The sequence below is a fragment of the Mugil cephalus genome, chromosome 6 (genome assembly GCF_022458985.1).
Source record: "Mugil cephalus isolate CIBA_MC_2020 chromosome 6, CIBA_Mcephalus_1.1, whole genome shotgun sequence".
Classification (NCBI taxonomy): Eukaryota; Metazoa; Chordata; class Actinopteri; order Mugiliformes; family Mugilidae; genus Mugil; species Mugil cephalus.
This window is the reverse complement of record NC_061775.1, coordinates 4396744-4423223: the sequence shown is the minus strand read 5'-3', so window position 1 is coordinate 4423223 and position 26480 is coordinate 4396744. Positions and strand designations below refer to the sequence as shown.

The following is a 26480-nucleotide window of genomic DNA, read 5'->3' as shown; positions in this document are numbered from 1 at the left end:
GTTTTTGGACAGAAAGTACCAAATTTCTGTTTGAAATGTAGCTGGGTGAAAGACTAACTATGGAAACACACATTGTTCAAGTACTATTAGATTTAACCATGTAATTAAACTAAACACAATACTAAATTAAATCATCTTACATAACGCACAAATAAAACACATCTGTTCAGCACTAAATGTTTTTGTTTTAACTAATAAGAATTACTACACCTCCATCTAGCGGCCAAACATGGAGCGTGCATCCGTTCCAATAAATCCAGTCCAGTAATGTGGACGCGTGTGGGTGCTGCATTAAAAGGAACTGGGAAATTGGAAAATCACACTTCACCAGAAACGTTGAGCAGACATCGCTGCCAAATCAGTAAGAATGTTTTGTTATCCTTAGTGGAATAAAAACATTGTGTCATTGTAGCTCTTTGTTTTTCTTTGCGGAGGCTGAAATAGAAGTACGGTCGAGTACTAACTTCCGGAATATAGATTACAACTGACTTCCGAGGTATTACGAATGCGGCACGACTCCATGTTATCCTGACCAGCTTTTAGGAGAGCTACACCTACGTGGGGGCGTGACTGGAAGCCCGGCTTACCTCCATAACAGCCACTGAGCAACAGCCAAGCCAGCAGGTCTATCCACTGAGTGCAAGTCATCCTGACAGCAGCGTTTTATCAGTAGCTGCTGACCAGCTGCTCACTAGCCCTGGATTTAGTTAGTTAGTAGTCCGAGTCCGAGTGAGATCACTTGCTGGCTGTCAACATTAAAGAAACCTTGTTTAGCTTAGCTACAGACAACCACATGGATTCTCAAAACACTACCGCGAAGACGCTTCTGGACCGCGCCAAGACTCTCCGGCTCCACACCGGGAACTTAGTCAACCGAACTCATCTAAAGAAGAAATGTCCGTGCTCTCCCAGTGAAGAGGTAATGTTAGAGAAGCTGTGCCGTGGAGGCGTCGGTGGTACGCTTTAGCCTGTTAGCTTAGCACGTTGGGCTAGCGAGCTAAATATTTAACTAGCTATTGATACCAAAGCCAACTTTATGACCCAGCCTGAAGGAAATGGTGTCCAGACAAGTGAACTGTTGAATGATTGATGCAGACAGTTAAGCTGAAGCCACTAACAGGTGAGCTGTGTCACCTGGGGGGACGTGCTCCCCTCACACCTTTCAAACGTGGCCGTGGTTCTTCTCCTTCAGTTTGATCTGAATTGATTTGCTGATTGCTTGTTTTGGCTTTCAAACTTAAGTGTACAGAAAGGTGTGGCGGCTGAGGTTAGCACACCACTCATAGTTTTGTTTTCTATTAGTTCAGGGTGGGATGTTTTTAAGCTGTAACAAGTGGCAAAGGTTGTAATAAACTTTATCTGACGGTTTAAAACACACAGCAGCAGTGGGGGTAGAGATTTCACGGATCACTAATATGTCTGTTTTGAATGATCTTGTTCAAATAGTGAACCCTTTGTCCTGTGTTCATTCAGTCATGCCAGGCTTGCATTCAGTGTTTTCTTAATAACACTTTGTCTTTTTGTCTGTTTCAGCTTCGAGACTGCATTCAAGCCACGCTGAGCGACTGGCTCTCCACAACAAAAGTGTCATCTAAGGTGGGACAGACTTTTTTTTTTTAATGTTTTATTAGTGTTTCTATTTGAAGTGTGTGACTGTGGTGCACAATAATGCGCTACTTGGATTCCAGTGGAAAGTGAAATAACTGTGGTGGTGGACATCAAAGGACGTCTGTAGGCTTACTGAAAAGAAGCTGTCACGATGAATGTTCATGCAGTGCTGACTGACAAAGGCGCCATTCCAAATGTGCAAAGCTTTGGGGGTAGGTGGGGGTACGAACATGTGTAAAGTCGGTTTTTATCCATTAGCAAAGCAAGGTTTTCTAGAAAGTATTCATTTTTGTATTATAGGTTTTGTCCAACTAATATCTATGCGAACACTGGAATGAAATTAAAGACACTGTGAAATCCACGGTAGTGGATCGCCATTCCTGTTGAATCTCTCTGGCTGTTTTGCTAGACTCAGCTAGTCTGCCTCAGCGTTTATTACCACGCCCTCGGGACTCAAATGTGGAAGGGAGAGTTGAACTTAGGGGTCTTATATTCTTACGAACATGAAGCTCATGAGACGCGTCTCGAGCAGGGACATGCTGAGAATAGCATGTTCACACTGTGGTGTGGAGTGTGTTGTCTCTTCTGTATTTTTACGAAAACACAAAGGTGATAGAAGCGCTGTGCAACATGTCTGTGTTGTAAGGCTCATGTCCTGGTATATTGTACTGAGTCTAAAATGTGAAATGCATTTGATTTTATATATTTGATTGCTGTCTTAAGTGATTGCGTTGAGCTACTCTTACATAACGTCCTCTTCCTCTTTTTTCCCTTTTTTTCCTTCGACTGAAAAATTTGTAAATAAATGAGAAATGAATTCCATCTATTTTAACTTCTTCCTTTAATACATGTGATTCCAAGCATTCTGCCCGTAGCATACCTGTGTGTGAATAACTAAATGAAAATAGACATTTTAGTTTCATTATTACAGTCTCTGATCAGAGCTTAGACAGACTTGAATCATCCACAGAGGAACTTGCTTGGCCGCAATAGCTGAGTTGCACATAAAAAAACACTCTTGAGAACCACAAGTAGAAAGAAAGATAGAATAAGATTAAAATATAAGTAAAAATGTAGTAAAGTAGAGTGGTATAAGCAAAATTGTAAACTTGGTATATGAACAAATGTACAAGAAATGGAGACAGAAGTGAATTGAAAGCTGAGTTGTTGTTCTTCTTGTCATGTAGGATTTTTCAGATACATTGGACTGCTCCATCCCTGAGGCTACTGATGCCATCACACCTGAAGAAAGGGAGGAGGTGAAAGTTTCAGGTTAGTGTTGCTTTTCCTGAAAATGTTCTTGTTCAAAGAGAAACCTAAAGCTATGTATACATGTAACACTTAGAGAAGTTCCCCTCCCTAACAAGTTTTTTTTTTATGCTTGAAAGTGTTGATAAATACTATATTATCAGTCGTCACCATAACCTGGCTTCTTCTCATTTTCTGTGCATTAAACAAACCTATAGCTGTTAATGTAAAAGGCTGTTTACATAAGTCTCTGAAATCCTTAAATGTGATGGCTGACAGGTTGATGAGGGCATTCCTAATTAATATCTGACAGAAAGTACAATGAATAGATAAGTAGTAGGAGGTGTTGTGTTTACAGTTGTCTTGTTTTTGCAGTCAAGCTGTTCCTGTGTGAGTCGGGTCAGTCTTCCATCAGAGATGCAGTGGAAATGGGTAAGCTTTAAGTCTCTGCAGCAGAACAATTTCATGTGCTTCAGAAATTTCTTAACTGTTCTGTTATCCGGCCTTGATTATATCCCACAGCCTGCCAGACGCTTGCAGTGTCCCAGCTTGACTCCGTCATCATAGCACCACCTGGGCCGTCGGAGGGTGACAGCCAAAGTTTGACTCACCTTCAGCCAGCGTGGGAGGAGCTGGAAGCGCTCGTCAGGAGCCAACGGATTGCTGCCATTGGCACCTCTGACCTGGACAAAGATCTGCTGGAGCAGCTCTACAACTGGGCTCAGGTCAGTGAGAATAGTGTCTTGATGTGCGTCATCTGTAGGATGACAGAATATTAAGATAAATCCATTGTGAGCATTGACCTACGTGAAGATCGGGCATCTGTCTGTGCAGTTTTCTATGCGAAACCAAATAAATCCAGTCACTGATGACGTTCCCTCTCTTGGACCAGGTGAAGCCCAGCAGTAACCAGGTCAACCTGGCCTCCTGCTGTGTGATGCCTCCTGACCTCACAGCCTTTGCTAAAGAGTTTGACATCCAGCTGCTCACACACAGTGACCCCAAAGGTGAAAGCCAGTTTCTTTTTACTGTTAGTTCAACTTGGTTAGTGAGTATGTGAGGATGTTTCATGAGCCACTTGGCAAACCATAGTTTACAAGGACATGTCTGTTTTTATTGTTTTATTTTATTGGTTTAAAACTGATCCTTCTCGACGTATTTTGTTTTTCCAGAGCTGATGTCGGCAGCCACATTCCAGGAGGCTGTGCAGGAGGGCACGCAGGACCTGAGCGTTGCTGACTGGAGGCTGGAGTGGGTCCTGCGTTACTCTATTATTGTCAAGAGCAGGGGCATCATAAAGTCTAAGGGATACCTTGTCAGCGCGAGGAAGACGAGCCCCTAGCACCCAACCAGAGAGAAAGATGCAGGGATGAAGCCATTTTCCTCCGTTTTCATTCACATACATGGAACATGCAAATTAACAATAACAATGGATGTTGCCAGTCACCAATCAGTCTTTGAGGTCATTGTTTATCTTGTAGATGAGCTTGCATCCTCCTCATCTATGATCTACTCTGTATAAAGATATAGGTATTTATTACCTACATCTTGGTGGGATTAAAAGTAGGAGCATCATCAGTGCCTTCCACAAAGGGCGGCTCTCACCATGATCAGTAGATTGACAGATCGGCCATTTCTCAGCAGTAGACCGTACAGGCTGTTATAAATATGGAAAAGGATGGAAAATTATATCTGCAACCTTTGGTCCAAGTTTAATGATTTTTGACCATGACCTGTGAAGTGCCTCTGATCAGTTGCTCCTTCTGTACTTGATGTCTCCTCTGTGATGCTTTAAATCTTTCAGTCCAAATGAAAAGATCACAAGTAGGTCAAACAAGAGAAACCCGTAGGAATTGATTGTTTTTAGTCAAACTTTATTTTGAAAGGGTTAGGGTTAGGTTAGGGTAAATCCAAACACACCAAGTATTCATCCATACAATTTTTCATGTCATGGACCAAGTCCACGACATGCAAGATGTCCAAGATTTTTCCATTTACATTCCTTTGAGCAAAAAGATGCACTAATTCAAAACCAAGCACACTTGTGAGGTTTATTGTATAACACAGACTGAGTTAGACTTTCACTGGTAACAAAGTGCATATGTGTAACTTGAGCTAATCTTTTTTTTTTTTTTTTTTGACCCTGTGATGTTTTTGCAGGTCCTTTGACATGTTTTCCACCTGCCCATGAGATTAATTTGAGGGAAAGTACAGCAATATTTTGAGATTGACATAACTACCAAACTGCTGTACTTTGTGATGTTAATATAGAACTGGACACTCCACGCCAAGGGGATGTGGAAAGAAATGTTAGTGAATGAGTTTTTATTTATGCCTCATAGGTGCTGCAGACAGGGGGTCCAGTGACTTCTCAAATTCTTTCTTGTACTGTAAAAATATTTAATATTGTTATATCTGTATAGCATGAATTGGCTTTAGTAAAACTATGAAATGTGATTTTTTTACCACCACCATTGGGGGGAAATCTTTGAGAATGGGGCAATCATGGGTTCATGCAGCTGTTTGTCTTATGGAATCAAGATTTTGATGTTGCAACAAAATGAAAATAATTCCAAATTGAAAGAGAACAATATAGAAAGCAGGTAAATTGAGTTTAAGGAGGCGAATCATTTCCTCCACAGACATTAACCTTAATTTCTGTGGTAGAAGTAAAAAAAAAATCAGGTGATTTAAGGTTAAAGCATGTGGTAAAAATCATTATTTTAATTGTTTATAAATTATGTGTTCATTGTTAATTGGAAGATTCTGTTCTACAGTGAGTGAAGTTAACGGCTTATTTTTCCCTCAAAGCTTTTCTGTATTTGGATGACTATGACAATTTAAAAAAAAGTGCAATCAATAAATTGCAAGTGAATGTGTGAAGAATTGTCTGAAAAACTTCTTTGGAGTGTCACTCCAGGCAATACGTTCCATAATTTGATTACAGCAAAGTAGTATATTCATAATTCATCAGTCCATTAAAGAGAGATGTGAACCTATTTACTTCCTTGTTTTTATTAAATCCGACAAAGTGCAGCCACATAATACAGTAGTATTTGGTATTTTGAATAAACTTTGAATGTACCAGAATCGAAGAACACATAGCTGACGTTGACATATTTGTAACTAACCAAATAATAGAAACTAGAACTAGCCAGCTGTGTGTTAAGGCTGATAATCCAAGACTGCAATTTGATTCTGTTCTACATGAGGGTGCCTGAAATGCATTGCAATATAAAAATGTTATTTGCAAATTACAAATAGGCAGGAACAATATAAAAATACTATTTTCATTACCTGGGTACATGTTTGTGCTGCCACTTTAAGGTAGTATTAATATTAATTAGTATTAGTTTTATTATTTATTATTAATACTAGTATTAGTATTAATTAGTAGATATTTCTTTCACTATAACGTCCATGACATGATAAGTACATTACCTTTTCTTGTCATGAATTAATTCGTTTGGTTTATAGCTGCAATCGTCTGTTAGGCCTGTTCGTCATTTTTCGTTCATCGATTAGTCGAGTCTGACCCATATAGGAATCTCGCTCCTTTAACACCGGAAGTGAGGAGGGAACGCAGCTTTCAAGATGGTGGCCACCAGGAGAGGAGTACGCGTGTACTCCCCAACTAAAACAAACCCAGATCAGCCCCCTGATGTTCAGGTACGCGAGTCCGACAGAAGTTATTTAAACGTGTAAATATTTAGAGATGGTTTAAAGGTTTTATCCGACACGATATAAGCCTGACACGTGACAGTTCTGGTGCTGATGCGTGGATCCGCTCAAACTTCACGTGGACACACAGCAGCGCTCTTCCTTTTTCATAGTTTGTAAACGTTTGCTGACAAACAAAAATAATGTGACTGACAGAAAGATCCCTGCCGTGTTTGAGCGGATTGAGTCTCGGCACCTTAGAGGCAGGTTTGGTGAATAATATTACATTTGATCAGATATTATAGAACCATCACACCTATTTTTATGCCCGAGCCACGTAGGTAGGCATAAGGACTAAAATAGTAAGTGTGAAGGAGATCACATCGCTCGCCTTTAATGTCCATTCATTGTCTTCAGATGTTTCCATATTGTTGTGTTGATGTCTGTAAGATACTGTTGCAAAACGTTTTCTAATACCTTTTGTAAACATTAAAATATTTGTGACTGTTAAACAAAAGTTTCTATTGTTTCCTGCAATGGACCTCAGTGACTAAGACACTTGTTGAAACGCGAACCGTGTCTCATTTTCACAGGCCACTCCTTCCGCTGGTCGAAGAACCAGGAGTGCTGCCAAACAAGCAGGGAGCCCTACCCACGATGGCCAGGTGTTGGCCTGCAGCCAGAGTGAGAACAGTGACCGAAGTCCTCCAGAATGTCCTCTGACCTCCAGAGGAAGGAGATGCGCCAGAGTATCCAGACTCCACAGTCCAGAGCCCTCCACACCGGTGGGCTCCACCCACGAATGCAACATATCCGACATGGAGTCGGCCTGCTCTATAGTGTCCGACAACGAAGTGCCGTTAACAAGCACCAGGGGGAGGAGGAGGCAGCCACGCACCGTAAATCGTGAAGATGAGGAGACATCTGAGGTGGAGTCGTGCTCTTCTGTGGTATCTGCGTCAAAGCCTGTCCGAAGCAGCCGCCGGAGCACGAGAAGGAAGACAGTTCCTGAAAGTCCAGCTCAGGATGTCAAAGAAGACGTGGTGCGGGACACGGAGTCCTGCAGCTCCGTGGTGTCTGAATCCCATAGAGTCACTAGAAGCCAGAGAAAAACTACTCGCACCAGATCGTCTTCCAAACAACAAACCGAGGACTCGGAGATCTCGGACGTTGACAGCTGCGTTTCCAGTGTCTCAGGAGTTGAAACTTTAAAGTCTGCTACACGAAGATCTACGAGAGCCCGAAAGCCAACACGTCCTATTCCCATGTATCTGGAAGAGTTGTCGGAAAGCTCAGAGTCTCCTTCCCAGACAGGTCGACGGACTAGGTCAGCAAGAGGGAAGGCAGCAGTGGATTCAGACTCTGAGGTGCATTCTCCAGTGGGCAGCCCCTGCTCCACACAAAGCAGAGGGACCCCCTGCAGCAGCCGCACAGGCTCAGGGAACAGCAGCAGAGGAGCTCGGGCCTCCAGGCGCTCACTCAAAGAGTTTAGTGTCGTTGTAGAGCGAGCTGAGGACAATTCGCTAGATGACTCTAGGTTAGAAAACACAGTGATCGAGGATGCAGACTGCACACTGGTGGAGGAAGATATCACATCCAGTGAAGGCGGTGCAAAAGAAGAGAAGATAAATATCATCTCTGAAGTTTGCCATGTCTCCCCCTCATTATCAGAAGCTGTTAGTCATCCTGCAGTGAGGGTCAGAGACCAGCAGGAGGAGCCGTCCGCTGAAAGGAGAGACGAGGACACTCCACAGATGGAAATGATGCAGGAAACGGAGCCGGTAAAGCCTTGCCCATCAGTGAAAGTCACAGTATGTGAGAGGGCCTCTGAAATCACTGAAGAGGCTGAAAAGAAGCACGAAGTTATGGACGCAGCTCATGTGGACGCCCACGCATCACAGACTGGTCAGCCTCTGGATGAGGATGATGAGGACAAAATGGAAGTTAGCACAGTGAATACAGATGCTGAGGTTGAGTCCATTCAGGTAACGTCGAGCCGGCAGCTCAAGATCACTGTAGATTTTGAGCCTGAACCGCAGATTAAAGACGTCACTGTCCAGAAGACAAAGACAATCAGCCTGCTGGACAGCAGTGATGACGACGATGAGGAGGAGGAGGAGGAGGAGGAGGAGAGGGAAGTTTCTGAAGATGAGGGTTTGGGGTACAGGAAGGAGGAGAGGGGCGAACCTTCCAACAGGTCAGACGAAGCAGCCGCATCAGTTGAAGGGCTGTTTGTGATTGACACGAGGCCCGGACAAGATGCTGATGAACATTACCTCAGAGAGGGGCGAAGCGCGGAGGAGGCCACGACGTCCGCCAAAGAAGCCGAGGGGGAGGAGGACGATGAGGAGTTTGTAGACGAGGAGGGGGACGACGATGACGACGACGAAGGTTCATCACTGCTGTTTTCCAGTAGAGATCCTCATTTGTAAGTACAGATGACAGATGGGAAGGGTTCATACACGTACAATAACACAAAGACATGTCAGTTGTGCTCAATACATGACAGTTTGTAGAAAATACACTAATTTGCCTTCTTAGTAACAGTTAAATGAGAAGATGGACGCACGCCTTTCTGTGCAGTGAGTGTTTAATTGAGGCGCCAACTGTAGCTTGGTGCAAACACCGGCCTACTCCTCTCTGCTACATCAGCTTCTAGTGAATTCCTGAGCTACCTGCTGGCTGGTGGCTACGCTCTGAGACAGAATGATACAGTCTGACACACAAGAACATGGTTTTACACTTGGATTAAACACACAAACCAGGATAACCCTTCACTCATTCCTAGTGAATGAGGCCCTAAACTAATAGTAACCAAATAACACAGTGGTGTCATCTCATGTAACTTTTAGTGAGACAGATGGAAACATATTTCCCTTAATATGAAACTATTCCTTTAAAAGACAATGTTTTTTTTTTTTTTTTTAGTATTTTAACATCTCAGTCATGGTGAAGAGCATTTTGTGTTGTACACGTTAGGTGCTGTTGCTCTGTTGAAAACGAGGAGTACAGTATGAGATGGATAAGTCTGGTTTGTAGGGACACTTGGGGTTTGTTTTTCCTTCTCAAGATATATTAAGTACTGAGTGCTCACTGACGCTACAGACGCACATCAACAGCAACATCGTTCTACTTTATAATAAGTGTTCAGAGGTGAGAAATGACACATGACTGCAGCTCCTGAGGAATTTTCTCTGTGCCTATTTATTTCAGGAAAGAGTTGTCCAGCCGTATTGACCCTGGCATCAGAGTGAAGGAGCTCGGGGGCTTATACATCAGTTTTGATGGCAGCAAATCAAATCCTGCCTCCAGTTCACTGCAGAAACTAAAGGAAAAGAAGATCCAAGATGAGGTAAATAAGTGATTGATTTTTTTTTTCTATTTTGAAGGTGATCACTGGTGGAGAATGAATAATGAACTTTATCGTTATGCGAGGATGGGTAAATCCAATAACACCTGAGATGGAGTTATTCATGGTCTCCCTCTCATTCTCTTTGACTTTGACCTTTTATCTCTGAGCAGTGGAGTGTTTTGTGCTTTTCAGCAGTTTTTGTTGTTGTCCACAGGTGATGAAGAAAAGTGTTATTGGACCAGACTTTGCGAAGAAGGATGCGGTGCCTCCATACAGTGAATCCAAGCAAGCTTTAAAGTTGAAACACAGAGTAAGTTTTACACAGTGATGCTAGTTCTCTGTGCTTCTATCTGCCAAAGTTTAACACCTTATTAACATAATGTCCTGTGATTTTATTCCAATCTTGCTAAAGGGATTTTTCAACAATAAACATTATCATTGTTGTTCTCAGGCAGAGAAGGCGAAATCAACAGGAGATGGGTGGTTTAACATGAAGGCCCCTGAGCTCACCCAGGAGCTGAAAGGGGACCTCCAAGTCCTGAAGATGAGAGGGTCTTTGGATCCCAAGAGATTCTACAAGAAGAATGACAGAGATGGCTTTCCCAAATACTTTCAGGTCAGTGACATCAGTTCGTTTTACAGTACATTTACACATGTGGTTGTAAATATTCAGTTTTAGCATTATTTCTTTGTAAGCAGTTTAGTTAAATTGTGCAAGCAGCTCCACATATTCAGCCTGTGGACTGTCAACACCAACCGGAGTGTAATGTCTAATGTTTGTGTTACAGGTTGGTACAGTGGTGGACAGCCCGGTCGACTTCTATCATTCCCGTATTCCCAAGAAGGAGAGGAAGAGAACGATGATGGAGGAGCTGCTGCAGGATGCTGAGTTCAGGCAGTAAGAGTCATGTTTTATTACAGCACATCTCAGCTTTTTAATCTATCGCACTTTCTTAGCCAGAGCTGACCAACACTGAAAGGTACTTAATAAAGTGACATTTTCTTTGTTTATTGTGAAATTGTCATGTTCATCGCAAACATTTACAAACATTTGCAATACATTCACAAGCTATTTGGCAAAAGTGCAGTCCACTCATGTGTTACATAGAATCAAGATATATCCATTTGATATTACAGATCATTCAGTTATTTATTGTTGGACACCTTTAAAAGAAAACACACCTGGATCTCACGTCTACGTTTCTCCTCTTTCCAGTAAAAACAAAAAGCGGTACCAGCAGATCATGGCAGAGAAAGCAGCACAAGCAGCCGGCAAGAGGAACAAGATGAAGAGTAAATTCCACAAGAAGTGAATCTGAAGACTTGATGAACACTGACTCTTTTTATAAATACTAATATTCAGTTGTTGAACATCGTGGCTTCTAAAGAGGAAATTAAATATGATGAACATGCTTCTATTAATTACTTAAACACAATTCCACTGAATAATGTAGTTTCTTTAAAGATTTGCTGTACAATAATCCCTCACTCTAAAAGGACATGGCATCAGATGATAATTAAAATATTTTTGAGTGACTGTGTTTGTTTTCATTCTTCTACAAGTTCTCTGAACTGGCCATAGTCTGAAATGAGAGCTTGTCTTGCAGCAGGTTTTTATGACAAAATATAAACATTAGTTGATAAGTAAACTGGCAGCTGAGTCCATGAAGCGGAGGATTACCGTAATGGAAATGGCAAACATGTTACCGTGCTGTCCTACAGCCTTTTCAGAAAGACAGCTGAATCCGTTACACTGCTCTTTCCAATCTACCAGACTCCACTGACAGAAACTTGAGACCACAAGAGTAGCTCGTCTACCGCTGTGTGATTTCTAAATTAAAATGCATCAAAACAACAAAGTCACAATAAAACTGACTAACTGGCATGATTGTTTTTGTCAATGGGAGTCTGGTAGATTTGAAAAGAGCAATGGAACGGATTCATCCCCCTTTTGGAAAAGTCAGCCTGACAGCCAAGTAACGTGATTATATTGTAATATAGTAAATATAGTGTACATCTAAACTGCTGTAGTTATTTTTTTGAAGTGGCTGCTGACTGCGTCCATGGCTGCTTCTCTCTGCTCCTCTGAACTGGAGGTGCACTGACCAAACCACCACAGCAACCAAACTATGCCTTTAAATTCAGGTTACAATATTATAAAAATACATGGCTTATATTAAAAAAACAAGTTGATAAATAAAAACAAATCTCTGAATAAATCGAAGAACAGATTCAGACGGAGAACAAACATTCACCAGCTGATGTTGAAAGATGTTTTTTTCACGGCTTATTGGACTGTTGTTTAAGAATCTGTTCAGATTTAACAACAGTGTAATGTCAATGTGAGTAGGAGATGAAACATTGTCCTCTGTCTCTGCACAGAAATGGTCAGTATGAAAGGAATGTACATTTAGTTTGATCGTTAATCTTAAGACTAACTAATTTGACAAAATGCTGTGCATTTAGTCAAAGGGTTTGAAATGCAATAAAAGAAAAGATGATCATTTATATTTCCTTCTGTAAAATATAACTCATCTTCCATGTTTAGAGTCGTTGCAAATGAATCTGTGCGTAGCTGTGAATATACCTTATAACACAATGAACTTTAATTTCATTAGTTCACCTATAAAACGTGAAATACTGTCACATGAAGCACAGTTAAGGCCTCTGTTAGTGGCATAAAACACTACATACTGTTTAGATGTTCAGTGGTGAAGATGTTTCTTTATGAAACTGAATGTCTTCATTCGGGTTAAGGCTAAATCTCTTTGTGTCTGCTGCTCTTTCATTGAGGATTACTTTTGTTCCTCCTCTTTCTTAAATCTCCTCAGTCTCTTGTAGCTCCTGGCTCCCAACGGTGGCTCTTGGCTACCTTCTCGTTTCCCTTTTGTGTTGTGAGAGATGAGCCCTTAACAGCTGCAGCTTACATCCTCTACGTCTCCTTCCCACACACACAATTGTTACTTCTTTATACCCGAGCCAATTTCACACACTGCTTTAGAAAAATTAGACGACGTCGCAGTCTGTTTTCACTATCGGGGCATTTTAAAATACAGCCCAGATGATGGGTGGGAGGGAAGTGCTTTTGCTACACATCAGAATGCAACCCCTGTAAATTTGTTGCCTTTTCAGTTCAGCGTGTGCTAGGGAGGTTTGAAATGTAAATGAAGATGAAGAGGAGATAAAGTAAGATGAATGTGTGTGGGCTGGTTCCAATCAGAGTGATACAATCTAGAGGTGAAGGAGCGTCAGAGCCATGTGCGACTGTCACACAGACATAACACTACAGGTTATAACCACACCTATGCAGAGTTTACTGTCACTATGATATTCAGTATACGTTATTATAGTTACAACCTTTACACTTTGTAATCAGGTTAGAGGTCAAAGCTCACTGTGTGGTCCCAGCTGGTTTTGTGCGTCCTCAGGATCCTCTGGACTCGGCTGTGGATTTGCTCCCAGTAGGACGGACTCGTCTGAAGTCTGAGAAACAAAAACACAAAGAAAAGGCAGATTATAAACTGAAAGGAAACTTTATTAACTGAGCTTTTATAGACACTGAAATAAAGTGTTGTATATTAAGGCTGTGACTAATGGGACGAATAAATCCGAGACGACAATTAACACAAGTGAAGAAAAATAATCGCTTTCAAGCTTTGTTCTAATCCTAATCGAATCATTTTTGTTCTGTTGACTCATACTCAACTCATTTCTTCGACGTAATCTAAAAACACAGATAGACGCTTTGTTTAATGGACAGAGATTTTGTCCATTACATCAGAGAATAAGGAATAAGGATGATGTCAAACGGCCACAAAAAATACTTATGTGACAAAAATGACTGTGGTAAAATAGACAATGTGTAATTTGAAAACATGTGACGACTGCTCTGACTCATGTAACTTACAGCCATTATTTGCATTTTTACAAGATGTTCTAACAGGTATTACTTCTGTCCACTAGTCTGTGCTGTAACCAAACAGAAGATGCCAGAGAGGACGTAAAAGGTGACACACTTTAGGTGTGCTATGCTCACGACAACATTTAAAACAGACACTTCTTCCTCCATTTAAAAGTCCTCTCTACGTTTGCTTCTTTACCCTCTAAGTTTTGTGGAATAAATGACCAGCTGTGAACTGGACACATAAACGTGCTCCTTCAGTACTGTGTAAATGTGTCACAGGCAGTGATTAAATAACAGATTGCAGTAACAGAAATAAATTCCCGTGTTGCGTCTCATCCAAGTCTATTTGTTGGTAGTGGAGGGGTGATGACTGACAGACTGGCTGGTGTCTTGGTCTGGCTCACAGAGTGGGAATGGAAGCTTTTTATCTATAATCAGATAAACTCAGTACCTGCTTCAAAAAGTCATCAAGGACAAATCATCCAGAGACATGAATAGACTGAGACTTCGGGGCTTTGGGGGCAAACGCTGCCACTGGCATCTGTCATTTTCTTTATAGATCAAAGATTTGTGGTAAGACGTGTCCCTCTCCCTGTCGGAGGGAATCTACAAAGGCCCACTCTAATCTCCCACCCAGCGAATCCAGTCGTGTTTCCAATTGAGAGAGAAGTATCATTCATTTCCTGCAATTTACTTTGCAGTTTAGGATTGTTCATTGATTTTAATGTTTACTTATGGACTGAACAGAGGAGGAGGCGAAAGGGAAGACGAAACAAACAAACAAAACGGAACATCGGCCCCGTCGGCGTGTTCAACTCTCAGATGCCATGATCGATGACAAGGTCTCTCTGAATGTATTAACGTGTGCATCGGGTCAAATGCATCAGTCTAAAGCTGAAACACAAATCAATACCATTTTCCTCTTTGTTTTCCCTCCTCTCTGCTGCCTCTCCCAGTAATGAACAAACATGACAAGACATCAGCTTCTGTAATTTAAAAGGTGGAGGGGAATTCATCCTGCCTGTCGAGTGTGATCAAAATTAAAGATTGGACGTGTATGTACGTACACACACACACACACACACAAACACACACACACATCAGCAGTGGCAGGGGAAGACTAGCATCTCATGGGATTTCCATATATTTGTGTTCACTGTAATTGGAAACTCATACAAGTGCCTCTTTTGCTTTTAGGATCTTTTAAGCAAACACAAATGATTTACACAGATGTCTCAGAATAAATTCTGGACAAACACCACAAAAAAAGAGGATTATGTTCACTCCTGCTGTGGCGTGAGTGTAAACACAATCAGGCTGATTTCCATCAGGTGTAAGAACAACAACAACCAAGAAAGAAGTTTCAGAGCTGGTCTGGGCAGCTTTCTGTTAATAAATATGACGTTAGATTGAACCGTTTTACCACACTTTACCACAAGCAGAAACACAATGTTATAAGCAATTGCTTTTACGTTCCAACAGAAGGCTATAGTGGTTTGTGATGCCATCACAGTATCAACTCCAACATGAAAGAACCTCCGGCGCCCTTATGAAATATGGACATAGACACAAAATATTGCTCATAGTTTTAAAGACCCATAAATTATTCGTTCCCAAGTTGGTTTTTGGTTACTGTGTTCTTGTAATATTGAAGCAAAGTAGTTCATTAAACAAACATTAAACAAAGATTGAACAACATTTGTCATATTTTAGAGGAAAGGGTTTTACCGTTCTCTGAGGGAATGGCTGCCGACATTCAAAGGATGTCTGGAGTTTGACACAGCCAGCTCAGACTCAGCTGAGGCACAACTTCTGACAGGGCTCTTGATCTGGGGCTCATGTCTGGACGGTGTCTCTAGAGGTGACTGGATCCGAACAGAAGATGATTCCAGCTATAAAGGTCAAAAGGCAAAAGAGGCGAATACCCTAAAGCTTACGTTCTGTCTGTAAAGCATTTAAAATCCAAGAAATCAGAATGACACAGCTTCAAAGACACCATTTGTTAAAATGTACAAATCTGTTTCAGTCCTAAATCTTAGCATCGCACAGGCAGACAGACAATCAATATCTGTTTCCATCCATCGTGACGTTTATATTCAAAGTTGATATAATATTTAGGACATTACCTGAATCCTCATGTTTTTGCTCATAATTTAGTTCTACACAATATCAGAGCACTTATCTCTGCTGCACTGATGCCGTCCTGTAATTGAACTTACTCTGGCTGCTCTTGGTCTGTAACTTCCAAGGAGGGAAGAATCTATTAAAAAAAAAAAAAAAGTGACAAATGTCATGTGGCTAGACAAGTCTTTGGACATCTACAATATTTCCTTCAAATAACACAGTACAGTTCCTAAAAAGTGTAAGTAAACCGTGGCATACGTGCATTAATGTATACTTGTAGTACACATGTTTAACAGTCTCAACAGTCTTGCAGTCACACTGTCTGATACGAAGCTAATTACTAAAATGTATTTAAAAGCACTGGACCAAAGAAGAACGTGGAGGCACATGCCTATATTAGTTGCTCTGTGTATGAAAAGCATCCGTACCCGTGTGTTCAGCTGAAAAGCTGAAAGAGCGTCGATGTATGCTGCCATTTGGTGTAGAAGAAGAAGGTGATCCTACCCCAGAGATATTACTACAGCGGGATACCTGTAATAATAACACATATCAAGTCATTTGCTGTTAAATAGTATCATATTTTTGTGTTTATTTACTTTATATACATAGTAAAACACTCGCTTAGCCCACAGCAAGATTTTTCTTTGCATTATCAACAAGTAATGCCACAACTAAATCATCCTGTGTGCTACAGCTCATATATGAAATGTGAAATATGAAAGCCTACATTCATCACAGTCACTCCCTTACTGAAGCTTGTGGCTAATTATGTAACAGCTCACTATTAAACAGTTTGCCTGTTATCCGAGCCCCGAGCCATTTCCTAGAGAATATCGTAACAAGGAAAGAAAACATAGACACAGAAGATTTTATCAAAACAACCTACGCCAAGAACACAGGTTCCCTTATTTATAGGACTGTGCTTCACACAAACCAGGAGTTGAGCCTTTGAAATGTGAACAGATAATGCATTCACCGTGGGGCTAAACTCCTTCATTAGGTATCTATTTGTTAATTGCGGCTTGACTCCCAATTAGCAGGGTTAATTGTTGAAAGACGATTCCCTCAGGAAATCCAGAGCAGCAAAAGGATGCTTCAGTGAAACACCCATTGTATTGTAGAAAGCTGCTGTCACGCGTGTGACACAACAACACAAATACCTCATAATTTGTGTCCACTGACTGTACAGTATACGACGTCTAAGGCTGTGCCATCACAAAACCATTCTCTTTTACATATTTGCAAACCTCTGATAGCAGCGACAGGGCCACAGTTAAAGCTAAAAACCTTAATACAGGACGTCTGCTATTTAAAGTGTGCTCAGGTCCCTCGTGTGGATAATTCTGTGCACACATAGAGAAACATTTTCATGACGTGAAAATCCATTAACGGCTCAGGTAAAAAGATTAACACTGCTCTTTTATTATGCCCTCCACTTAATCTACCCACTAGATTAAGCTAAATTTTGGGGAGCTCCCACTGAGGTTTCAACTACTTCCAACTCCGAATTCCATTAATCTTATAACCCCTGTGCACTGAACACATGTATTGTTGGCATTACACAAACCATTATACCATTATGTTGCCAGCTGTCTTCTGTTTGGGGGAATATAGCTAATGTTACAAACCAAAAAGGGTGGCTGGCTCTCAGTTTCCCTCCTAAAGTGGTGAGGCCCCAGTTGGAGATGTCTGAGTCTCTGCCTGGCGTCCTCAGAAAGCTGGCACATCTTGCGGTGGGTGTAAGGAGAAAGCGCTCGTGTCCTTGAGGAAACTGTGGGCTGCTGGTAGCTACACTCCAGAGGTACTCCGGTCACACGTTGTTTTCTCTCCTTTTTGTTTTTTTGAGGACTGCAGTCAGACGGGGATGAAAGAGGAGCGCATCTGGTCGTTGATGACGGTGCAGAGTTTGTAATTATATCCTCAACATTTAGCTTTTCCTTCCCACCTTTCAAAGAGGCACAGATCACATTGTCTGCTTGTGAAAAATGTCCAGTGGGTGACTTTTTTGCTGAACTGTATCTGGTTGGGGTTGAAGGTGGCCTCACAGGAGAAAGAGAGCAGGTCTGGGGTGCAGGGACATAATATGAGAGAGAAAAGGGGAAAATGTTATGTTGTTACAACACAGTGAGCTTCTCTCATGTCCCCACTTTAAGGTGACACGTAACATTTGAGGGTTTTAGATTTCTCTGCAGACAACAATTTGTTCCTTTACAGAAGTGTTTAGCCATTAAGGGAGCAGCTCTCACTCTTGACAGACTTGCTCTCCCTGGACAAAAACCATTAAACCATTAGCTAAATCATTCAGCTTAAGTGTTACAACAGCAGCGGCACTGCCATGGAGACAACCTCTGCAGAATTACTTCAATAACTCTAATGGCCACTAACATCATTCTCCGATGCAATATCCCACTTCCTGCAGGTAATGCCAACCGGGGATAAATAAGTTAAGATAAAATGTTAATTGCATTTGATGGCCATCTCCAGTCTAATATGATAAAGAGGCATTGCCTGGCTGTAAAACGAAGATAATCTAAATGCTAATTAGGGAAATCACACAACATTAAAACTATTTTTAAGAGAAACTAAATGATGAATAAATCTTTGTGGAGACTGCCATTTAAAAAAACAAAAAACAACTATATAATGGAATTAAGTACGGTCTCCTCACGAAATCCCCCACCATCTCTGACTTCCTTCAGCTCTTCTCTCTGTTTGTCACTGGTGAAAGACCAGTGAGAATGAGTCATTTTTCCTGTCACCAGCTGACTGGTGAAGGCTTGTCTGGAGCGATTAGCTGTGATTTCTACGGTCGGTTTTATGTGATAAAGACACAGTTCGACAAAGCTCGGGATGTTGATGAATAATAACAAGGTTAACAGTCTAATGTCATGCTAGACGCTCCATAAAGCAACCCAGAACTAAATGCTAACTTCAGCATGCTAATACATCCATGAAGGTAAAATGAAGGTAAAATAACTCTTTACCATCATTTTAGCAAACTATATATATAGATATTTATCCTCATCTGTTCAAAATCTACTGAATAGATGTTAAACTACATGGAACACATGCAGAACAAGTCAGTGGATCACCCTTATTAACATACTTACACTGTCATCACCACTGTAATCCAGAAAACACTACAACTGAAAGTGTCCTTAGATTAGAGTTATGACATGTAACAAAGGATAACACTTACAACATTGATAAAGACTGTACATTCATTGCTATTCCAGAAATCTTTGTCAGAACACGACGTGGTATGTCAGCTGGGTGGGCAGGTAGTCAGAGAAATGCCTATGCTGAGGAGCCATTAGGAGAGAGAAAATGGAGAAATTCTACTGTCTGACAGCCACAGCAGTGCTCTGATCCAGACATCCCCCTGAGGGGCCAGCAGAACACTCTGACAATCTGCTTCCCTGTCAGTGACATCCCATTTAAACAAATAGCTTAGCTTAGGTTGCAGCACCTGGGAAATACATGTTAGTGTTTTTGGCAAAACATGGCAACCACTGTGTGATTGATCATATCTAACCAACAGGACTGTTGTGAAAAATTTTCATTCATCCCATTTTTTAAGTTACACTTTATTTTTGTCTTATATTTGGGTATTATTCTGTCTTCTTCGAGTTCATCTGCTGAAACAACACACACTGCACATACGTATATTCACGCCTTAAACTTTAAAGAGAAGATTATACTTAAACATGATTAATTAATTAATCTTTTCAATTGCTTTTTTAATTAACACACACATAACATTACAATATGTAATTTAACTGCAAACTTTAACTAACTGGAGTCAGTGTGGCTACTGTTCACTGATGCCCCTGTTTCAGAGTCCATCTACTGGACCATTTAATTGGAAGTGGCAATGCTTTCACTGAAAGGTGTCTGAGCAGAAACACTACAACACTGAGCCCTGTTTGTAGCAGGTAAACCAAGCTACCTGCAACAACACGTTAAAATGGGATATAAAGCAAGTACACACTATGTGTATCTATCTATCTGTCTTTCACAGCATCTTTCTTTCACTGTCTACAGCTATGGGAAACACCATGGCCATGACGACAACAGTACAGCAAGATGGTGGCACTCACTAAAAAACACACAATAGCTGCTCTTTTCTCCTTATGTGCTAACATTTGTCAAAGTGTTATATATTGTTGATAAGAGCGGAACTCCGTCATGTGCTTCAGTCTGTTGAGTGTTTCACTTCCCCTTTAAAATCCACAAAGAGGAGTGAAAGATACAGGAGCGCCACTAGTTAAAACTGACTGCCCCCAACTAGTTGGACATATGAGAGAAGCCATTATCACAGTCACATTAGAAGCCACTATCAGCATCACTGATCTAACAGGAGGACCCGGTAATTACATTCACAAGGAGAGAACACATATCCTTGGATGGATGGACAGACAGCAATACCACCAAAGTGCTGACACCAGTCATTTCATACCATAGAAGAAGATACACAAAATGAGTTTACATCTGCTAATTTAGCGGCAGAATGCAGGTACGACGCAGATTATATGAGATATGAATTTCATGTATTTTGCATGAAAACACTAACCGAGCCTGTTAAAAATGGCTGTTACTGAAATGTTCTGATTGTCACGACAGCCTTATGATTAATGCTTGAAGAAGTGACTGAATAGTTTCAATACAACATTGTTATATATTCAGTGAGTGTAACTACTTCTCAGTAGTTGGACTTTTTTAGTTTGTGTTTGACAGTGAGTGTGTTAAAAAAAAGTTGATGTTGCAGCAGTGAAGAGTTTTGGTTTTGGTTTTGAAATGCAGCTAATTGAGCATAAAATGGAATATTTCTCCTCTCTAGCAGCGCCGCCTACTGGTTGTTTTGGTTTATCATTTCTTTTTTTGTGTTTTCATACGGTGATATTCTACTATCTCAGGTTCAAACTGTACAATCTTTCAATATCATTCAATAAATTTGAGATTTTGAAAATATTTTTTGATTTGTGTCCCGACTTGTCATTAACAGGTGGTGATGGTGGGTCCCAAAGCCAGACCAGTTGAGAACCACTGCTCTAAAGATCAATCTTTTCTGATATTGCTGCGTTCAACACTTATACCAATGTTGAGTGTGTAACTGTGTTCACACTCCAGAAGTTTTGAACTGTCAGGCTTATCACTGACCAACAAAACAAATAAGGCGGAGAAATCAAGAGAAAAAAAAAATACAACTAATATTAAATTGAACCAATGAGACGTAACACCAAAACAGACTTACAGGTGAGGAAGCCCAGCTGTTTCTCCCATCGGTCTCTTCTATGACTGATGTCGTAGAAAACTCCACTTTAGGTGAAATTCCCTGGAGGCAGAGAGACAACAGAACAGAAATAACACAGAAGGGACAGATAACGGTGTTGCTTGAAACACCAGTTTATAACAACAAATCTTCCTTCTGTGCCTGGGTTGAGAAAAACAGAAAAGTGCAGAAAAGAGAAAGGTGTCAGTGATATTTAAATAATATGTTTTTATGGTGGAGACTCCAAAATTACAATGTGGCCCTCAAACACATCCAGAAACGCATAAAAGCAATGGTGGTGGTGGGCGTGGGGAGACTGTGAAAAACATTTAAAGATGCTAATTAGTGCAGCAAAGAACAGGGAAAAATATGAGAACTGACTGAAAAGACAGGAGGTTCTCATATTATTTTTCTTGTCTGTACGACCAAGTTTACAACTTCATGGGGAAAATGATATCTTTTATAAGGAAATACTGCTGAGTTTGAGACGAGGTGGTGCTTTTGAATTGGTTCAAAAGCACCACCTTGGTCCACAGTGTATCTGCCTGCCATGTACACTGCCACCGAGATTAGGAGGGGACTCGGTTAGAGAAAGCAGCAATCTCCTCCAGCTTTGGAATGACACATGTAATATTTTTGTCCATCAACCTGAATCACATGATGAGCATGATGTGGGGTCTCTCTGGCATCTGAAAATTTTACTTTACTACTATACTTTTAAATGTATCAGTTGACACAAAATGTATCCTATTTGAAGTCATAACATCATGACCGGCTGTCTAATATTGTGTAGATCCCTCTTTTTGCTGTCAGAACAGCCTGGACAAGTCGAGGCATGGACTCGTCTATACTTCCTATGCTGTGGCATCTGGCACCAAGATGTTAGCAGCAGATCCTTTGAATCCTGCTAGTTGTGAGGTGGGCCTCCATGGATCAGACTTGTTTGTCCAGCACACCCCCACAGATTGGAACGACTAGACTGAGGTCTGGGTAATTCGGAGGCCAAGTCAACACCTTGAAATCGTTGCTGTGTTCCTCAAACCATTCCTGAACCGTTTTTGCTTTGTGATTGCGTGCATAATCCTGCTGGGAGAGGTCACTGCCGTCAAATACCGTAGTTTGTATGTTCACTCACATCACATCACTGAGTCCTGACTCTGTTGCTGGTTCATCGCTTTTCCTTCTTTAGACCACTTTTGATAACTACTGACCACTGAAGAAAACATACAAAAGTGGACGTTTTTCTTCCTTGCAGCTTCATCTAAACTATTTAAGGACAAAATGTTCATTTTCTGCCTATTGAGGACAGTTGCTTCAAATATCACTTGAATCCCACTGACAAGATTAGCAGATCAGTAGTCATAATATTATGGCTGACTAGTGGATGTGTTACACTGAGATCTGTATTCATCCCACTACTATTACATTTTAAACAATCAATTACAACAATTCAAACAATGGACAACATGGAAAAAAACATATAGCTACAAATACTGTTAAAAAAAGTTGCTTTCTGTGACAGTACTTTTTCAGTGATCAAAGTGCTATTCATCATTTTATTTATTATACATCAGAAATGTATTAGATTGTTGTTAATTTTACATTTACAAACTTATCTTAATTAATTGTATATACTTATAAGCAAGTCATGATAAATTTTGCCTTAACCTTATGAAGATTTATTGAATACCTGACATCAATCAGAGAGGAATATTTTAACAACCTTTGAAATATTTAAGGGTAAACTATACATGTATATTAAAGGTTAAAATTACAAACATGTCTGTGGAATAGAGCGATATGCAATAACGTTTTGTTATGATTGTTGTGATATGGGGTAAATCTGTATCTGACTGGATATTCATTCACTACCCTACATGTGATGAACTAGAAAAATCCCCTAAAACAGATACTGCTGTAAGTATCAGTAAGTTACTTGATAAATGTGTCCTATTGCTCACACTCAGCAAATGAAGTTTTTCCTATGCTGAAGCATCCTTAAGTGTAATTCTAAGTCTAATAAATATGGGCCCAGGTGTTGAGCGTTGCAGGCCCAGGTGGTGAAATAAAAGGCACAAACTGAAAAACGCTTACATGAAAGGAGGACGATCTTTTCATGAGTATTTCTCTTTCCGCAGCTCTGGAGCTCAGTCTGGGTCCAGGGTACAAGAAATCTCTGGTGCATTCCTCCATTGTGGCGAGGATCTGACCTTCTGAAAAAAAATCATATAACGACACAAAACAAGACCACACACATACATACAATATAAGTTTAAGTTTCTGTTTTTGCTGTGTAATGACAGGATACAGTGGGGACCGAACATGGCCATATGGCATCATCAGAAAGCATACCTGGAGGCACCGACTGAATCAGCTCAAAAGATGTTGTGTCAGCTAAGAGGAGGGCAAGCATAAACAGACTGTGAGCTAATGATCAGTATCTCAGCTAATAGCCTATAAGCTTGCGTAGGGTAGCCTTCAGGACAAAGAGATGAGGAAGCAAATCCCAGATGGGCATTTACCTTCGAGGAGGTCAGCCACATCAGCAGGGTCAACAACACCGGGAAAAGTCTGGTAAAACAGACAGAGTACAGACAAAGCAAATCAATACTTATAACAAGATCAGGCAGACAGAGAAAATAAGGTCCTTTTATCAGGAGTTGAAAATATGTTGCTCTAAGTAAATTTTTGTGTGCAATTACCAAAGAACAAAAGATACAAAAAATTAAATTAAAAAAAAAACTGTGATAGACAACATAAAAGGAATTAAAGTACTGTGATTGTGACATAAATGCTCTAGCACTCCCACCATCTCTTGTCCTGAATACGTCTTGATAATCTTGTGTCCTAGCCCGGGTGGCATCCTTTATTTCTGTAATAAATTGTATTATTCTCACCTTGACAAACACCATTTTGTAATGGAACTTTAAAGGGAAGACTGGGGGCAAACAGGGGGTCTTCCTGTACTGGCCCATGCTGCACACACTGAGGTAGATATCATTCTTCTGAGTAAGGAGGACTCCTGGACATGTGATCTGGACATGCACATTGCAACATGTCAAACATAAGCTGGCATCAAGGACAGAGCATACATAAGAGACAGAAAAAGATTGGACACGACTAGACTCTGGAATGGGCTCTGGGTTTAGTGAAGCAAGTGGATAAGAGGGGGACATTGGCCAGATTGTTAAACATCCTCAACAGCCCCTATCATCTCTGTATGAGGCTGTTGGGACCTTAGGTAGCTCCCTTAGCCAGAGACTGCAGCACCCATAGTGAGTGCAAAAAGAAGTGCTGCCAGAGGTCTTTTGTCCCTACAGACTCTAACAGCAGCATACTTTAGAATGAACAGACTGAATTTACACCACACCTAAAAGACCATCTACTTCCTCTGGAATATATTTGTGTCTGCATCTCTATTTCAGGAGCAACAGCCCTAATGGACAATCATGATGTCAACAGTCTAATCTAACTATTTTTTAATCCTTTAATCTAAACATTTCCCCTTTGGTGTCAATAAAGTCTTATTTATAAAGTTAACAACAAACTAACAATATATCAACTATATGAGCAACAGGTGTGTCCAATCTTTCACACCACTAAGACCTTTCTTTATATTTGTAGATACATTTTGCTTTACACAGGGGAGGTAATTCACAAGCGTTTCTTGGCTTCCGTCTCTCCTGCACAACAATTAACCATATTAATTAACCATATTATTTTTAATTTTGATGTTTTCTATCTTCAGTGTTCAAATAAACTCAATTAAATGTTGGTGTATGAATTGTAACCAAATATACTGCAAATCACAAACGACCCTGAGACAGTAAGTGTATGCACAGTACAGAACAAAGGTGGAATTTGGCAAACAGATACTTAACAAGCACGATTAAAATAAAATGGTAAATGGGGACAATTGGTGTGGTTCTCAACCACTTTGTCACAAATCTGTAACTGTAGCTGTCAGTAGACAGCAATGAGCTGAATTAGTTTTTCTTATAGTTTCTTCTTCTTCTTTTTGAAGGATAATTTTTTAAATGTAAACATTCCCCTGGTTTACTTGTTCTTCTTTGCACTAAAAGAAATCAGAAAAATCTGGAGTTGTCTTATAGGTCAATGTGCTATTATCTTACTGGTTTGGTCCGCTTGAGATCAAACTGAGCAGAGGGGTTGTCCATGGACTGAAAGGTTATGTGTCATTAGCCGAAGTGTCCTTGAGCAAGACACTGAACTGCAGGTTGCTCCCAGTGTGTGAATGTGTGTGTGCTTGTGTGAGAGAATAGGTGAATGTGTCTGTGACTGTAAAAGCGCTGAGTAAGTTACCAACAGGTAGAAAAGTGCTATATAAAAGCAAGACCATTTACCATTTATGACATGACAACCAACAACAAATAACTTATTTACAGATACAACTCATTAGAGAAAAAATAGCTTCACTATAATTTTATTTTGCTCATATTTTAAATAAAAATGCAATACTGTTAGCCCCATGAAAGGCAGGAAACATTTTGTGTTTGGGTAAACGTGAAGGTTTAATGTCAGCACTTCCTCTTCATGAACTGAATCGACAGCATCATCGACATTCAGCATCAACATTATCACCATTATTGTATGTTGTATGTTCAGGGGGGTTTAGAAACTTACATTTCTGCAGAACTAATAAAATTAGCTAGCTAATGACTGGTACTCATTGCATTAGTGCTGCTTAATGTTAAATTGCGACGGTTAGCTTTAGCTTGCTGGCTAAGTGTGTATTTAGGGAACCGTTAGTAGCCGGGGGAAGAGGATGTAACCAGCTAGCTAGCTCACATAAACTGAGCTATGGACACCGGCTTCTTTTCTTAATTTTGTAACAAAGAAGCAGCACGAAGACGGACTTACTGCTTGAATGTCCAAGTGTACGGTACATTTCAGAGACTTGTGATGCACTTTAGAGGAGGACTCCTTCTTCTTCTTCTTCACTGAGGCCATTCATCCAACTTTTAAAGTTCGTTGTCATAGCTGCCAAACAGCAACAGTCACAGAGCGGATGTAGAGGCACGTGACCATAAAGTAGCCAATCAAATGCGAGCTCCCTCTGTCCCAGTCACTGTGGCATCAGTGTCTCAATGTTTAGGTTCCTGAATTTAGCACATAAAATGTATGCTGAATTAACACTATTAAATTGATTTAAAGCCTATTTGACATTATAAATATTTACTCATATTTACACAAACAATAAAAAAGGATAAACGAGATGTTCTTCATATACTGCAGGTATCATACATGGAAAACCAGCATTAAATTTCTTAAAATTATTTTTTAAAAAAGAC

At 40.5% G+C, this 26480-nt stretch overlaps 3 protein-coding genes across 5 annotated transcripts; 2 read left to right on the top strand and 1 right to left on the bottom strand.

Moving 5' to 3' along the window:
- Window positions 1–550: 550 nt before the first annotated feature.
- Window positions 551–5855, top strand: gclm (glutamate-cysteine ligase, modifier subunit). Its single transcript, XM_047586599.1, has 7 exons — window positions 551–919; window positions 1534–1596; window positions 2796–2880; window positions 3232–3288; window positions 3379–3581; window positions 3749–3863; window positions 4029–5855. The coding sequence occupies exons 1-7, from the start codon at window positions 794–796 to the stop codon at window positions 4196–4198; spliced, it is 819 nt and encodes a 272-aa protein (XP_047442555.1). The 5' UTR covers window positions 551–793; the 3' UTR covers window positions 4199–5855.
- Window positions 5856–6361: 506 nt separating this feature from the next.
- On the top strand, window positions 6362–11405 carry dnttip2 (deoxynucleotidyltransferase, terminal, interacting protein 2). Its single transcript, XM_047586595.1, has 7 exons — window positions 6362–6525; window positions 7110–8944; window positions 9730–9868; window positions 10083–10178; window positions 10320–10484; window positions 10657–10766; window positions 11085–11405. Exons 1-7 carry the CDS (start codon window positions 6451–6453, stop codon window positions 11179–11181), a joined length of 2517 nt encoding a protein of 838 aa, XP_047442551.1. The 5' UTR covers window positions 6362–6450; the 3' UTR covers window positions 11182–11405.
- spata6 (spermatogenesis associated 6) lies at window positions 11241–26208 on the bottom strand. 3 transcript variants are annotated; one of them, XM_047586598.1, is made up of 11 exons: window positions 26050–26208; window positions 24066–24203; window positions 23691–23739; window positions 23521–23562; window positions 23263–23381; window positions 21151–21231; window positions 17525–17959; window positions 16325–16427; window positions 15992–16032; window positions 15501–15637; window positions 11241–13351 (listed from the first exon to the last, which is right to left on the bottom strand). In XM_047586598.1, exons 1-11 carry the CDS (start codon window positions 26137–26139, stop codon window positions 13246–13248), a joined length of 1341 nt encoding a protein of 446 aa, XP_047442554.1. In that variant the 5' UTR covers window positions 26140–26208; the 3' UTR covers window positions 11241–13245. The 3 variants fall into 3 exon arrangements, with proteins under 3 accessions (XP_047442554.1, XP_047442553.1, XP_047442552.1); XM_047586597.1 differs by having other exon boundaries at window positions 15501–15664; window positions 23263–23378; window positions 26050–26205; XM_047586596.1 differs by having other exon boundaries at window positions 15501–15664; window positions 26050–26203.
- Window positions 26209–26480: the final 272 nt, after the last annotated feature.

Excerpts from the sequence above, each read along its gene's own strand:
- gclm (XM_047586599.1), top strand. The coding sequence starts at position 794 with ATGGATTCTCAAAACACTACCGCGAAGACGCTTCTGGACCGCGCCAAG. Across the intron at positions 920-1,533 it reads CGTGCTCTCCCAGTGAAGAG|CTTCGAGACTGCATTCAAGC; the intron begins GTAATGTTAGAG and ends TGTCTGTTTCAG. Across the intron at positions 1,597-2,795 it reads CAACAAAAGTGTCATCTAAG|GATTTTTCAGATACATTGGA; the intron begins GTGGGACAGACT and ends CTTGTCATGTAG.
- dnttip2 (XM_047586595.1), top strand. The coding sequence starts at position 6,451 with ATGGTGGCCACCAGGAGAGGAGTACGCGTGTACTCCCCAACTAAAACA. Across the intron at positions 8,945-9,729 it reads TCCAGTAGAGATCCTCATTT|GAAAGAGTTGTCCAGCCGTA; the intron begins GTAAGTACAGAT and ends TATTTATTTCAG. Across the intron at positions 10,767-11,084 it reads CAGGATGCTGAGTTCAGGCA|TAAAAACAAAAAGCGGTACC; the intron begins GTAAGAGTCATG and ends TCCTCTTTCCAG.
- spata6 (XM_047586596.1), bottom strand. The coding sequence starts at position 26,139 with ATGGCCTCAGTGAAGAAGAAGAAGAAGGAGTCCTCCTCTAAAGTGCAT. Across the intron at positions 23,382-23,520 it reads GATTCAGTCGGTGCCTCCAG|AAGGTCAGATCCTCGCCACA; the intron begins GTATGCTTTCTG and ends ATTTTTTTTCAG. Across the intron at positions 21,232-23,262 it reads AAAGATCGTCCTCCTTTCAT|GGAATTTCACCTAAAGTGGA; the intron begins GTAAGCGTTTTT and ends CTCTGCCTCCAG.